The sequence below is a fragment of the Setaria viridis genome, chromosome 5 (assembly GCF_005286985.2).
Source record: "Setaria viridis chromosome 5, Setaria_viridis_v4.0, whole genome shotgun sequence".
Classification (NCBI taxonomy): domain Eukaryota; kingdom Viridiplantae; phylum Streptophyta; class Magnoliopsida; order Poales; family Poaceae; genus Setaria; species Setaria viridis.
In genome coordinates, this window is record NC_048267.2 from 45,503,792 (window position 1) to 45,517,449 (window position 13,658).

Below are 13,658 nucleotides of genomic sequence, written 5' to 3' on the forward strand. Positions count from 1 at the left end.
CCCTATCATCACCTTCCTACTAGCGCCGCTTCGCTCCCTGCCAGCGCCGCCGGTGTCCTCCGTCCCCGCGCGCCCACTCCACCGCCTTCCAAACCCCACGACTGCACCGTCCCACCTTTGGGCGTCGCGCCGCTCCAACCTCCTGCATCCGTGCCGCCACCATCCGGCCTCCCCGCGCCCACTCTGACGGCGTCCTCCGGCCTCCTCACGCAAGCTGGGGACTTTTAGCATCCGCACCCAGGGGCAAGCTGGAACTTTGCCCCGCACGGAGGAGATGAAGCCGCAAGGAGCTGGTATTTTAGGCTTCTCCTCCCTCTCCTAGCTCCTCTCGGAGGGAATTGCGGGACTCCTCCCATGGAGCCGTTTCGTGAGCGGTTGTTTGGCACGACTTTTTGAGAAGTCGGTTGAGAAGCCGCTCAAGAAGCCTTGCCAAATGGGGCCTAGGGATGATCAACACTGGTGTTTGACTATTTGTGTTTCTTCTCCGCCGTTAGATCTGCGTGTACTATGATCAGGCCCGTTCCTTTCTTTTGACCAGTCAACGACGCCCGCCACAACCTTCTTCCCCGTTCGCTCGCAGTCGGAGACTCAGGAGATTTAATTATTTAACACTTTTACAAAGGCCACACCTTCATTTACCAGTTTTAGAATAGCTTCTACACTTTTGCCACCGCCTAACATTTGAGCCAACATATTTGCCACTTTATCCTACGTGGCACGACACCTCCTCCCTCCACCGCGGATCAGGCATGGGAAATGACCATCGTACCCTCACTTATCCGTTACCCTCCTCCCAGATCCGACGCCTGGGATGTGCCAGTCGATGGTCGGCGACCTGCTGGTAGTTGCCGCCGATGAAGCCGTCGCCGTAGATGAGGCCGGCGAGGCCACCACCGATGAGCGGGCCGACCCAGTAGACCCAGTTGCCGGCGAAGTTGCCAGCGGCGACGGCGGGGCCGAAGGAGCGGGCGGGGTTCATGGAGCCGCCGCTGAAGGGGCCGGCGGCAAGGATGTTGGCACCGACGATGAAGCCGATGGCGATGGGGGCGATGGTGCCGAGGGAGCCCTTCTTGGGGTCGGCGGCGGTGGCGTACACGGTGTACAGGAGCGCGAAGGTGATGATGATCTCGAACACCACGCCCTCCAGCTCGCTGATGCCGGCGACGCCGTGGGTCGGGATGGCCTTGCCGTGGGTCACGAACTTGAGGAGCAAGCAGGCCACGGAGGTGCCGAGCAGCAGGGCGACCCAGTAGAAGAGGCCGGTGAGGATGGTGATGTGGCCGCCGACGGCGAGGCCGAAGGTCACGGCGGGGTTGAGGTGGCCGACGGAGATGTTGGCGGCGACGGAGACGCCGACGAAGAGGGCCAGCGCGTGGGCGAACGCGATCGCCACCAGGCCGGAAGCGTCGAGCGCGCCGCCATGGCTCAGCTGCCCTGCACGTACACGCACGGCAAGTAATCGATTGATCAGCACGCGGAGTCAAAGTGCCTCGAGATCGACGGAACAGCAGACCTCACCGTAGGTGATGGCGGAACCGACGCCGGCGAAGGCGAAGAGGAGGGTGGCGATGAACTCGGCCACGTAGGCCATCTCTCTTCATTTTCTCATTGCCTGTGCTGCACCACTATGTTTAGAGTCGGATCCTCACTTGTTAGCTCCAGATAACTAATGCTGATCAAATGCACTATGGATTCAAGATAAAATGCATGAATTCATCGACACAGTTAACAGATACAACCAAAAAGATACTCTATGTAATGTAAGTTCATGCAGACCAGGATGAAAGCACAGCCGAAATGAAACTGTACCTTATGCTTTACACAGGCAAGAACATTTCGCCGACACTTTCAGCTTATGTGGTGGTGGTGCCACGTCGGACCAGCGTGGACGTCCGTGGCGCCACTCCCGGTGTCAGGCGGTGCCATGCTGAGTACAGTGACGCCGTGCACAACGTCACGGTCATGCGGCCCCACGTGTTCCTCCCGTTCCCCTCGGTAGTTCGACGAGGCCATGAACAGGTTCTCCTTGCGCTCTGCAAAACATGGCGTCATTACCAAATAGCACTACCTGGCTGAGCTGATTAGTCATTCGTGAACTGAACTCACATGCAAGGGAAACATGACCGGCGTGACGAGCGTGCCGTCGCTGGGCGGCGGTTGAGCCTTCGAGCTGTTCTACAACGGTTCTTGAAGTGGCCGGTCAGCTAAGACCCTGGAGAGAGCAACCTGATGGTGGCCCGTCTGATTAATTTCATGAATGGAAGGGCGTACTTGTTAGCTTCAGATGAAATGCTCAGGATCAAATAGATGAATTCATCACCGAAGTTACATTAATTGATACGGCCGGAAAAAAAAACTCTTAACCAATTTCATGCAGGCAACGATATAATTAAAGAGACTACGATCAAGAGAAAAATCTTGGTAAACCGTACCTACCTGATGCTTTACACAGGCAACGACGTTTGGACGAAGATACCCGGCTCTCCTTGTATACATAATGCATACGGAATTTGGACAGCTAACCATCATTTCAAACAAAATACAATGAGCTGCTGAAAAGCTAACTATGATTTGAGAGGCCGGTAGTATATGGTAGATCCTTGACAGGCCTCAAGGTAGCCTGCCAAAAATTGAAAATAAAAAATGACTCGAGACTTTAGAAATTCATATTTAGTCGCGATCGACTAATTTGTCCGCACAACCGTTAGCCAAGTCACAGAAATTAAAGAAAAGCATGCACTGTAAGTTATCTGGCAGAAAAGAAAACAACATCCATAAGGAGGTTCTCACCATGCTAGATGAGGTGTGAAGCTTCTGTTACTCGAATTCAACTTCTGGAATATGAGCGATCTTGTGCTTGTCCTCTCCTTGGCACTTCTCTGACAGTGCTGGGCAGTCCGTGATCCGCAGTTTCTTTAACTCAGTAAGACGCTGTATGCTTTCTGGCAGTGAAGATAGCATTGGGCATGAGACGATTTCAATTTCTCTCAAAGAAGTTAAATCTCCCAGCCATTCTGGCAGTGTCTCCAAGTCATCACATTCCTCTACGTTGAATTTCCGGAGGGAGATGAAGCATCGGATAACCTCTGGCAATGTTGTAAGACCCGTGAGGGACAAAAGAACAAGGTTCTCGATAGAACAGAGATACCGGGCCCTATGCCACGCTTCAGGAGAAGGAGATGTGCCCATTATACAAAGGACATATGGAGAAGTGATAGATGAGAGGTTCCCAAACCCATGTTCCGGCAAAACGTGATCGCTATTCTCTACCGCCCAGGTCACGCTCCTTGGGGGATAAGGCAGGAATTTCAACTTTGGGCAATCAAAAGCAAGCAGCAGATGTAAATTAGGGATTAAGAACTCTTCATCTTCATTAGACGTTCTCGTTGTCCACCACCCTTCCAAGTTGTCCATTCCGTTCAAAAGAATCATTCTTAGCTTCCAGCAACTTCCGTAGTCCCCATAAAATTCCCTCCCGACACTTTTGAGATTGGGCATTCTACCCAACCACAATGCTCTCAAATTTGGCAGGCGCCCAAGTGGAGGGAGGTGGCTGCACCCTTTCAGATTGAGAAGAACGATGGTGGAAAGATGAGGTAGGTAGGAAGGAAGCTCCAGCATCCACCTAGAGAAGTCTATGCTCATGTAACCATTAAGATGAAGGTGTCGGAGATTTCTAGGAGGCACAAGCTTCTCCAGCACCGATTTGTCAACCGATGCATCTGCATGCTCCACCATACTACTTTCACCATGTCCCCATGAAAGCCACAGACTCGTAAGATTTGAGCTGTTCAACAGTTTTGCCTGGTCTGCCCCTTCCAGATTCTTGACATTCTGAAGATCTTTGATCTGCAGCTCAAGGCAGGGTGTCTTCTCGAGCTCTAAAATTTGACTCCATAGATCACCACGTCCATCAAGCTCACATGACCTTTTCAGGTTTAGTTGTTCCCTAAGTTTATCAACTTTAGATTCTATAAGGTCTGCAAAAAATGCTGTTTCGACATGTACAAGTGTAGACATGTTAAAAATGCTATCCGGCAAGCCATCAAGGAAAAGGCAGCCTTCCAGATCCAAACTCTGGAGTCGTAAAACACCAATAGAAGCAGGCAGATGTTTAAGTTTTACACAGAACGACAAATTTAGATGCTTTAACATCATGAGTTTGCATAGAGACTCGGGCAACATTTGAACCTTGGAACAGCTTGTCATGTTCAGATACTCAAGCTTAGAAAGTTGATCAATACAATCTGGGACCTTTTCAAGATTATGGCAATCTGACAGCTCAAGATGTGTTAGATCATGAAGTTGACAGCAAGATTCTGGTAGTGAGTGGAGTTTGTAGCAATCGGATAGGTTCAAAAACTGAAGCTTATGCAACTTGCCAAAGGATTCTGGAAGGGTAGGCAGTTCATGGCAGCTTGCCAAGTTTAAGAAGAGCAAAGCACTGAGGTTACCGAAAGAGGTGGGAAGTTCATGAAGGTTGACACATCCTGATAGGTCAAAGTATTGCAGCTTTTGGAGGCAACCAACGTTTGTGGGCAGTGCCTTCAGAGAAGTGTTTGAAAGTATCAAGGTTTGCAAGTTTAGGAGACGGTTCAAGGATTTAGGAAAGTTTGGGATAGGAAGGTTGGAAGCATCAAGATACCTTAATAGCTTTAGTTTACAAACAGAACCCGGTAGCTCTGACACATGGCATCCACTCAAATCCAAAACTCTCAGATATAATGCTTGTGAGAATGCTTGCTTAGGAAGATGCAGTTTATTGCATTCTCTGAAATGCATGGCCCTAACCTTTGGTGGCAAAGACTTAAAGGCTGATGAAGACTCCTCATGATTCATCAATAGCTGATAGTGACAGTTCCGATTGTCTGTTCTATTGTTGTGCATCATTGTTTTTACATATGAAAATTCTTCACTGGCAACATATCTTGTGAGATCATGTACCACATCATGCATATGGAATTTCAGTGTGGGTTTGAACCTCCCGGAATCAAGTACCTTGAAACACAAGGAAATTAAAAGAATCATTAATTAGAAGATTAGAATATGATAGTAGTCAGAGACTGGATCAAAGGTTTCAGCTGGGCTTTGTTATGGATAAATTAAAAAACTGTCAGTAAGACAACTAATTGTTACAGATGCGGAGGTTCATATCACAATTATATATACCCTAAAGAGATTTTTTGTATTATTTGTGGAATTGACACTTATATATACTGTATCAATAAAAGGTGTGTTTGGCCAACAACCAAAATCTGCTGCCATTTGCTGCTCATGGTTTATGTATGTGCTTTTCAGGCTCAAACAGTTAAATGGGTGTAGTTACCATGAAGAAAGATGAATTAAAGTCCACACAGGTGGAAACAGGCTTTGGAGAACCTAGTCCTTGCATGTTGGTATGGAAAGAAAGAGAACAGTAAGGGCAATATGAGTGAAGATATTCGGATTCTGATCTGCAAGCTAATTGGTGCTTTGGTTCAAGTTCTCAAGTGGCCTTCAGCTACAACAGTGAATCCAAGATTACTGTTTCAGACAGTGGAAACATAACTAATCAGTTTTGCAAGGTTAGTTCAACTGTTGGTTCATTGAAGAAGTATATACAGAAACATTGAGGGCCCATAGTATAATTAAAATAAAAAAGGAAATTATGTATAGCAAAAATTTCTTGCATCTTCAGCTTCATGCATACATTTGTGTTTCATAGTTTTTGAATGAGGAAGCAGTTGCTGAAGCTGGTGGATATAATAGGAGACAGACGTGCTAAAAAAGGGTGTCCTTCCTTGTTTTGAACATAGTTTGTAGCACTGGCTTTGTTAACGAAATTGAGGAACACCCTTTTTCATAAACAAAATCAGTACATACAATTATACGAGGAATGTAGCCATATTCACCTCAGGGGTAGTTGAATGAGTAAGGAAGGACATTCCCAAGAAATCATTAATACAGTCCTGACCAACTTGGTGGAGTGAGATCCCATGATCACCTTGAATGAATCCAAGAGCAACCCATTGTTGAATCAAGCTGTCATGATCTATGTTATGGCTCTTAGGAAAGACAGAGCAATACATGAAACATAGTTTCTGGTGTGAGGGCATGTGGTAATAACTTAGCATCAAGCCACTCATAATCCCATAATCATCATCTTTGATCTCAAGAATATTACTGTCTTTAAGTGCAATCCATGCTTCTTTTGTGCAATGCTTATTCATCACGTAACCAAGAGCTTTAGCAACTAGCGGTACTCCACCACATTTCTTAGCAATTTCTTCTCCAATCTTGATAAGGTCGACATCCAGCCTATTTCCTTGCAATGAAGGATTCATAATAGAAAAACAATCATCACTTGATAAGGCCTCCAATCTAGTTGGTGGAACGGTATGAAATTCTGAAGGTCGGATGATAGATAATGCTTTAGCAACTTGATCACTTCGGGTGGTTACTATTATCTTGCTCCCTTCCTTACCGTACTGTAACATTTTCATCAATTTCTCCAAACTATCTCCCCTTTTCTCCCATAGGTCATCCAAGACAATTAAAAAAATCTTGCCTGAAAGTATGCGTTGAAGGCAAGAATTTAGATTCTGTAGTCTAGTATCATTTGCTTGGAGGCTACCTTCAACCTGAGAGATAATAGCAGCTACAATCTTGTTCACATCAAACTCCATCGAGACATGGACCCATGCTTTGACCTCAAACATATTTGTCTCCTTAGCAACAAAAACAGATTTTGCAAGTGTTGTCTTACCCATACCACCAAGTCCAACAATGGGAATGATGGATATTTTTGCTGGATCATCATTCTGCAATGCCAAATTTAGTATCCTGGTTTTTTCACTTTCTCTTCCTATCATCTCAATTTTATCACTAGAAACCACAGATGTTTCTTGGTTATTCATGTTCACAGGTCTTGTATCTGCTAGTTGCAGAAAATTGAACTTTCTATGTTCCTCTGCTATTTTATCTAGCTCTTCCCTGATTTTTCTCATCTTGTTTGACAGGGTGAAGCGTGTGATTAGTGGATGGAATGACATAAACACCAATTTAACCTGCAGTATGTAGTTTGTTACACCATCAGAATTTTTTTTAAGTGGGTATGTGCTGATTTTATATATTGTTTAAGTATTAACCGTGCAATTTTCAAAGCAAATATCGTAATTTCATAAAATCATAAATTAATATTGAGCATTGACTTTGTGTGAGAAGGCATATTGTAATCTACCCTTAAAATAGCAAAAATGTAATTATAAAAAATAGCAAAAATGAAAGCTAAACGAATAAAGAAGCACACTTCATAAACGTTGCATTATCTACGCGAATGGATAAAGGATTGCTAAATGTAATCGTATGTATGCGGCTAGGAAACACAAACCTGTGTCTTAAAAAAATTTCCATCACAAGCTTTTTTTACTTCAAATTCACACCATTCGAAGAATTTCAATTCAAAATGCTACACAAAATATATAAAATGTCTAAGCATAATTTGTGAATCTATATTATGTCTTTTATCTTTTATGCTTAAGGATTGACAGACTAAATCATGTAATTAGACATTTCGAAAGTGATTTGCAATATTGCATTCAACATTATGATAAGAATTAGTTCTCAAAATTGTGCTTGAGACCTGATGTCAAGATCAAACATGATCACTTTATTAAAACATGATCACTTTAACATGATCAAAATATGTTTGATCACTTTATGATCAAACATGATCACTTTATGATCACTTTATTAAAACGTGATCACTTTATTACAAATTCATTAAACTTTCAGATATGGGAACAATCTACCATAAACAATTTTAATTATTAGTCTATATGTTATAAAAATACATTTAAGCACTGCAGTTGCATAACAAATCAATAAACACTCATAAGTTGTATTTTTAAACCAAGGTACACAGTTGCACTGTCTGCTATAGCAATTCCATCTGTTTACATATGCTAAATAAAAGCTAAAATGTAGTAGAATTTTTCACACACAAAAAAAGAAAATAGCATGCCATCGCTGAGCTTTGGTTACTGCTTAGGAATGCCCTTTCTATGCGAGGTAGATGAAGCGATTTATTTAAACCTGCACGGTTAAGGAATATTAAATCTAAAAGAAGAAAGTTGTATACCATACTATACAACTTATTTCAGATCTAGCCACACTATCTCAGGACAGTTTGATAAGTTGACTTGAAATTAAACAGTGATGTAATACTCCAACAAAGATGTACTCAAACTTATTAGTTTTTCATGTTGATATGTTGATGAAATTTCAATGTTGCATGATTGCAGCAAGCTAAAGTTTCATGATAGATTTTCACCAGTTTCTACCACAACATATTTAAGACTAAGGGGGAAATGAAAAAATAGGATATAGATGTATAATGTGGCACACAAAATATTCCTAGAGAGGTATACTAGCAATTTTATCAAATGAAATAAGCTCTCTATATACATTCAGAGCTCAGAATATAGGTACTACCGGGCATGTGCTACTCCTCCATATCTTTGTATTTGCCTCCAGCTCATCAATCATGTCTTCAATGTTGTAGGCAGCAGATTTGAGCTTCTTGAGCCAAAGCCGGACCGATTCACTACCTTGGGAGCGTTTCTCAGCATCCCCCGTCACGGCCTTCACAGTGATCAAGGTGCCCTTCATCTCCTCAAAATCATCACTGAACCTCTGCAGAAGCTCCACCCTTTCCCAAGCAGCCTGACCAAGCATGCCAGCCACACGCTGCACAACAGCTCCAGCAATCATCTCAGCACCCCCACTCATGACTATAGGCCTTGATCTCTCGCGCACAGGTATTATTTGTGCTGCGCCCAAGATAGCTTATAGATAGAACAAAGATGATGTGCTCTGCTATTTATACTGCTTTCTTTCTTAGCCTGAAGCTTTTGCACCTGATACCTGGAGTGTAGTGTAGTTGAGTGCTGGGGATATCTACTGAAGGCAAAATGCATATATTCTGATGCAGAGTTGCACCTTGCAAGCCTCGACCTTTGAGGAAAGGTATATGCATGATGGCCTCTCAGGAAAGGAACATATTAGGTGAAAAAAAGTAAAGAGAAGAACCTCAGATTAATTCGAAGATGTACAATGAAAAATGGTAGTTAACATGATGCTGAGACCTTCACCTTTTAGTTCAGGAATGATGTGGTCCTTCGTCTCTGTGAAGAAATGAACCTTCGTAAGAAAAGCATTCTGCAGTTTGCATTCTTTGAGTAGGACATACAAATTGCAGAGAACAAATGCTGCATAGCAAGTGCAGGACATTCATAAGCCAAGTATTCTATCCAGGCTATGTGAGAATGCAGGAGCAAATAGTGGAATTTGTCAGTTGTCACCTCTTTCTAGTTAAAACCTATCCATAATTCTGATCGGAGAGTTGATATGGACGGCTCGATTCCAAGGGATGCGTGAACACCCGACTTCCCGCCCGCCAATTTGTCACCGCAGCGATCCGCGTCGATCTGGGCCGTACAAGCCCGATCCAGCGTCCTGGACAGGCGTCCACCCCCCTAGGGTCCGATTGGGAGGCGCCAATGGCGATGCCTCCGCCGCCAGCTCACCTGGGGCCAAGATGGTTCGAAGCGTGTCCCAGCTTCCCAGGGAGAAGTTTCCGTCGACTACCTTCATCTTCATCTAGGTGGCCGGCGCCGTCGCGGCGGCGCGGTTTGACGCAGGGCGCGGGCGGGCGGCGAGCCGGCGAGACTGCGAGCCGTGCAGCGCGTGCTGGTGCCTGGTACGGGTGGAGCTAGGTTCTCGCCCAGATGGACGGGTTCCATGGTACGGCAGCACGAGCGCCGCCGGATGCCAAGATCTCACCACCTATGGTGTGCTTTGGGGACGGCCGGCCGGATTGCGCGCGGCGCGCGGCGATCGGCCTTCGGGATTAGCAATCCCTCCGGGAGAAGAACGCGAAAGGAGGAGGTGAATCCGTGAATACCGGGCGTAGAACGGCCGTAGGTTCATTGGAAGCCGGACGGCGTGTTGCCTACCGGCGACATGCCTGTCGTCTGCCGACGTCCGTTTCCGCTTTGTCTGCTCCCGTTGGCGCTCCAGATTCCGCTGGCGGCGCCTGCGTGTTTACCGTTGCAGGTGCGAGGCATCACCCAATAAAACCAGCAAACAATACTACCCTCAAACTTGTCAACGTAGGAATCTACGTTACTTAGGGCAAGTACATTGCTACACGTCAACGGTCTCATAGGTCGTCTCATGCAGTGCCACGTAGGATTTTTGATGATGTGGAGGAGAGAGAGCGAGGAGAGAGAAAGAGGTCGTTGCTTCATGAAACAACCACCTCATGAGCTAAATTGTAGGACTACGAGACAACTTAACAACCATTGTACGAGTTATTGTTGCCATGCAACTCATAATATTTTATTTTTCTTATGCACAAATTAAGAAATTATATACCACTACCAGACAACTTATAGGATAACCCATTGTACAGGTTGCCTGTTAAATCATCTCAAGATTACGTGTCAATGCATGAGACCGCCTATTAGACGACACCAATGTACTTGCTCTTAGATTAACTAAAACAGGATCATTGACACCCAAATATGAACAGAACTTAGGTAATTGAGTTAGAAGCATATCCAACGGCAACATTATACGATGACCCAGACATTAGAGTCGGGGACAAAGTTGTACTAGCTCGTAGGAGATCGCGTCGTCCCTCTAGCCTCCACCTCGTTTGGCCAGAGACAGCAAGAGTACCCCGTCGCCAACGCCACCGACGGCCGGAACACGCTGTACCCCGTGGAACTCGCCTCCGTTGTCGGCTCGTGCGCAGCGGACCGCCTCCTGAGATCGCTCCCCGCGGGCGCCGCCGGCGTCGCGGGCTTCTCCCGGTGTCCGCTCTCCCTGACGTCGCAGCTCTCCTCGCAGCGCGCGTCCGGCAACAAATTCGACCTGTGCCTGCCGGACTTCGCCTTGTTCGGCAACACGTCGGTGAACCTGGGGCTCCAGTTCCTCCCCGACCTCGCCTCCGTCATCCCGTACACCCCGCTCGTGAGGAACCCCCGGAACGGCGCTCACTACCTCCCCGTCAAGACCATCTCGGTGCGCTGGGATCAGGACGTCGAGGTGTCCATGCCCCCCGGCGCGCTCGACCTCGACTTCAACACCGGCCGCGGCGGCGTGGTGCTGAGCACGGTGACGCCGTACATGGCCATGCGCTCCGACGTGTACCAGAATAAACGTGTCACGCCAGCATATCTGCTCCTCGATCCAGCATCTCCAACAAATTGTAATTTGTATCCACGGATATCCGCATCTAATTAATCGTTAAGTCAACTCCAACACTTACTTTCCTTCTCCTTTAGCAACGCAAAATAAAGCCTGAACGTCTCTGCATATACAAACACATATAACAGGATCAAACCATCGATCTCAAGTTCTCATTTTCTCAACAACCCAAAGCTCTTCCAGTCGCTAGAAGATGAGGAAGCACCATGCCACCTTCGCTGCAACTGCAACCCAGCATGCATCCTCTGCAGCTAGCCGTCGCAGTGCGCGCGGCTTCGGCGGCAGGTTCGCGATGTGCCTCCCGGCCTTCGCTGCATTCGGCGACACGCCGGTGTACCTGGGGACGGAGTCGCGGGGCCTCGTCGAGTACACGGGCTCCATCCCGTACGCGCCGCTCCTCGCGAACCCGAGGAACCCCGGCCAGCGGCCACTACATCCCCGTCAAGGGCATCTCCGTGAACTGGCACGGCGTGGACGTGGCGGCCTCCCTGCCCAACGGTGCGCTGGATCTCGACGGCCACACCGGCCGAGGCGGTGTCGTGCTGAGCACGGTCACGCCGTACACCATCATGCGGGCGGAGGTGTTCCGCCCGTTGATCCAGGCGTTCGACGATGCAATAACCAGGCTGCAAACCATGGCGCCATCAATTACTGCTACTGATACTGATGAGCTGGTACTTAATTAATGAGCTGACTGATACTGATGATCATCTTTGAGCTGATCGAGATCAACTCACCTGCAGAGGGAAGATGACAGATGTGAAGCGTGTGCCAGCGCTGAAGCGGCCGATCAGCTACGACGTACCAAGGATCGACCTGGAGCTGGCCGGCGCCAGAAGCAACTGGACTGTGTTCAATAACAACTACCTGTGCAGGTGGACGGCGCCATGTGCGTCGGGATCCTCGAGATGGGGCCGGGCGCCATGCCGGTTGATGGCGAGCTGGCAATGGTGATCGGCGGGAAGACGATGGAGAACAACCTGCTGGTGTTCGATCTGGAGAAAGGGGTGCTGGGGTTCAGCATGTTGTTGGACTTTCAGTTGACCAGCTGCTACAGCTCTAACCTGAGTCGCCTTTGAGCCAGTAACAGAGTGCTGCAGCTTTGTAGGCAAGTGCTGCACTTGTACTCCACCAGCACAAGCTCTGTAGGCATCTCTGTTTCACGCATTTTGCAGCAGTATCATTGTGGTCCTCAGGCACGATGCACAACAAATTTCAGGCCATCTCTCTCCCTTTTCCCGTTGCCTGTGCTGCACCACTATGTTTAGAGTCGGATCCTCACTTGTTAGCTCCAGATAACTAATGCTGATCAAATGCACTATGGATTCAAGATAAAATGCATGAATTCATCGACGCAGTTAACAGATACAACCAAAAAGAAACTCTATGTAATGCAAGTTCATGCAGGCCAGAATGAAAGCACAGTCGAATGAAACTGTACCTTATGCTTTACACAGGCAAGAACATTTCGACGACACTTTCAGCTTATGAGGTGGTGGTGCCACGTCGGACCAGCGTGGACGTCCGTGGCGCCACTCCCGGTGGCAGGCGGTGCCATGCTGAGTACAGTGACGCCGTGCACAACGTCACGGTCAGGTGGCCCGACGTGTTCCTCCCGTCCCCCCGATAGTTCGACGAGGCCATGAACAGGTTCTCCTTGCGCTCCGCAAAACATGGTGTCATTATCCAAGTACAGTACCAAATAGCACTACCTGGCTGAGCTGATTAGTCATGCGTCAACTGAACTCACATGCAAGGGCAACATGACCGGCGTGAAGAGCGTGCCGCCGCCAGGTCACCGTCGTGAAGGCGGCGGTTGAGCCTTCGAGCTGTTCTACAACGGTTCTTGAAGTGGCCGGTCAGCTAAGACCCTGGAGAGAGCGACCTGATGGTGTTCCGTATGATTAATTTCATGAATGGAAGGGCGTACTTGTTAGCTTCAGATAAAATGCTCAAGATCAAATAGATGAATTCATCACCGAAGTTATATTAATTGATACGGTCGGAAAAAAAACTCTTTACCAATATTAATTGATACGGTCGGAAAAAAAACTCTTTACCAATTTCATGCAGGCAAAGATATAATTAAAGAGACTACGATCAAGAGAAAAATCTTGGTAACCGTACCTACATGATGCTTTACACAGGCAACGACATTTGGACAGAGATTTCCGGCTCTCCTTGTATACATAATGCATATGGAATTTGGACAGCTAACCGTCATTTCAAACAAAAAGCTAACTATGATTTGAGAGGCCGGGTAGTATATGGTAGATCCTTGACAGCCCTCAAGGTGGCCTGCCAAAAATTGAAAATAAAAAATGACTCGAGACTTTAGAAATTCATATTTAGGGGGTGTTTGGCTCAGGGGGCTAAAGTTTAGCCCTGTCATATTGGATGTTTAG

General features: G+C 47.0%; 1 protein-coding gene across 5 annotated transcripts; it reads right to left on the reverse strand.

Annotated features, from left to right (window-relative positions):
• Nucleotides 1-574: 574 nt before the first annotated feature.
• On the reverse strand, nt 575-8,885 carry LOC117856645 (aquaporin TIP2-1). 5 transcript variants are annotated; one of them, XR_004640626.2, is made up of 6 exons: nt 8,473-8,885; nt 5,892-7,046; nt 2,791-4,998; nt 2,437-2,518; nt 2,107-2,241; nt 1,601-2,033 (listed from the first exon to the last, which is right to left on the reverse strand). XR_004640626.2 is itself a non-coding variant. In XM_034738993.2 (5 exons), the coding sequence occupies exons 4-5, from the start codon at nt 1,589-1,591 to the stop codon at nt 776-778; spliced, it is 732 nt and encodes a 243-aa protein (XP_034594884.1). In that variant the 5' UTR covers nt 1,592-1,625; nt 1,810-2,033; nt 2,107-2,241; nt 2,437-2,784; the 3' UTR covers nt 575-775. The 5 variants fall into 5 exon arrangements, 1 of the variants encoding a protein (XP_034594884.1); XR_004640625.2 differs by having other exon boundaries at nt 2,437-2,620; nt 8,473-8,884; XR_011898282.1 differs by having other exon boundaries at nt 2,433-2,620; nt 8,473-8,884.
• Nucleotides 8,886-13,658: the final 4,773 nt, after the last annotated feature.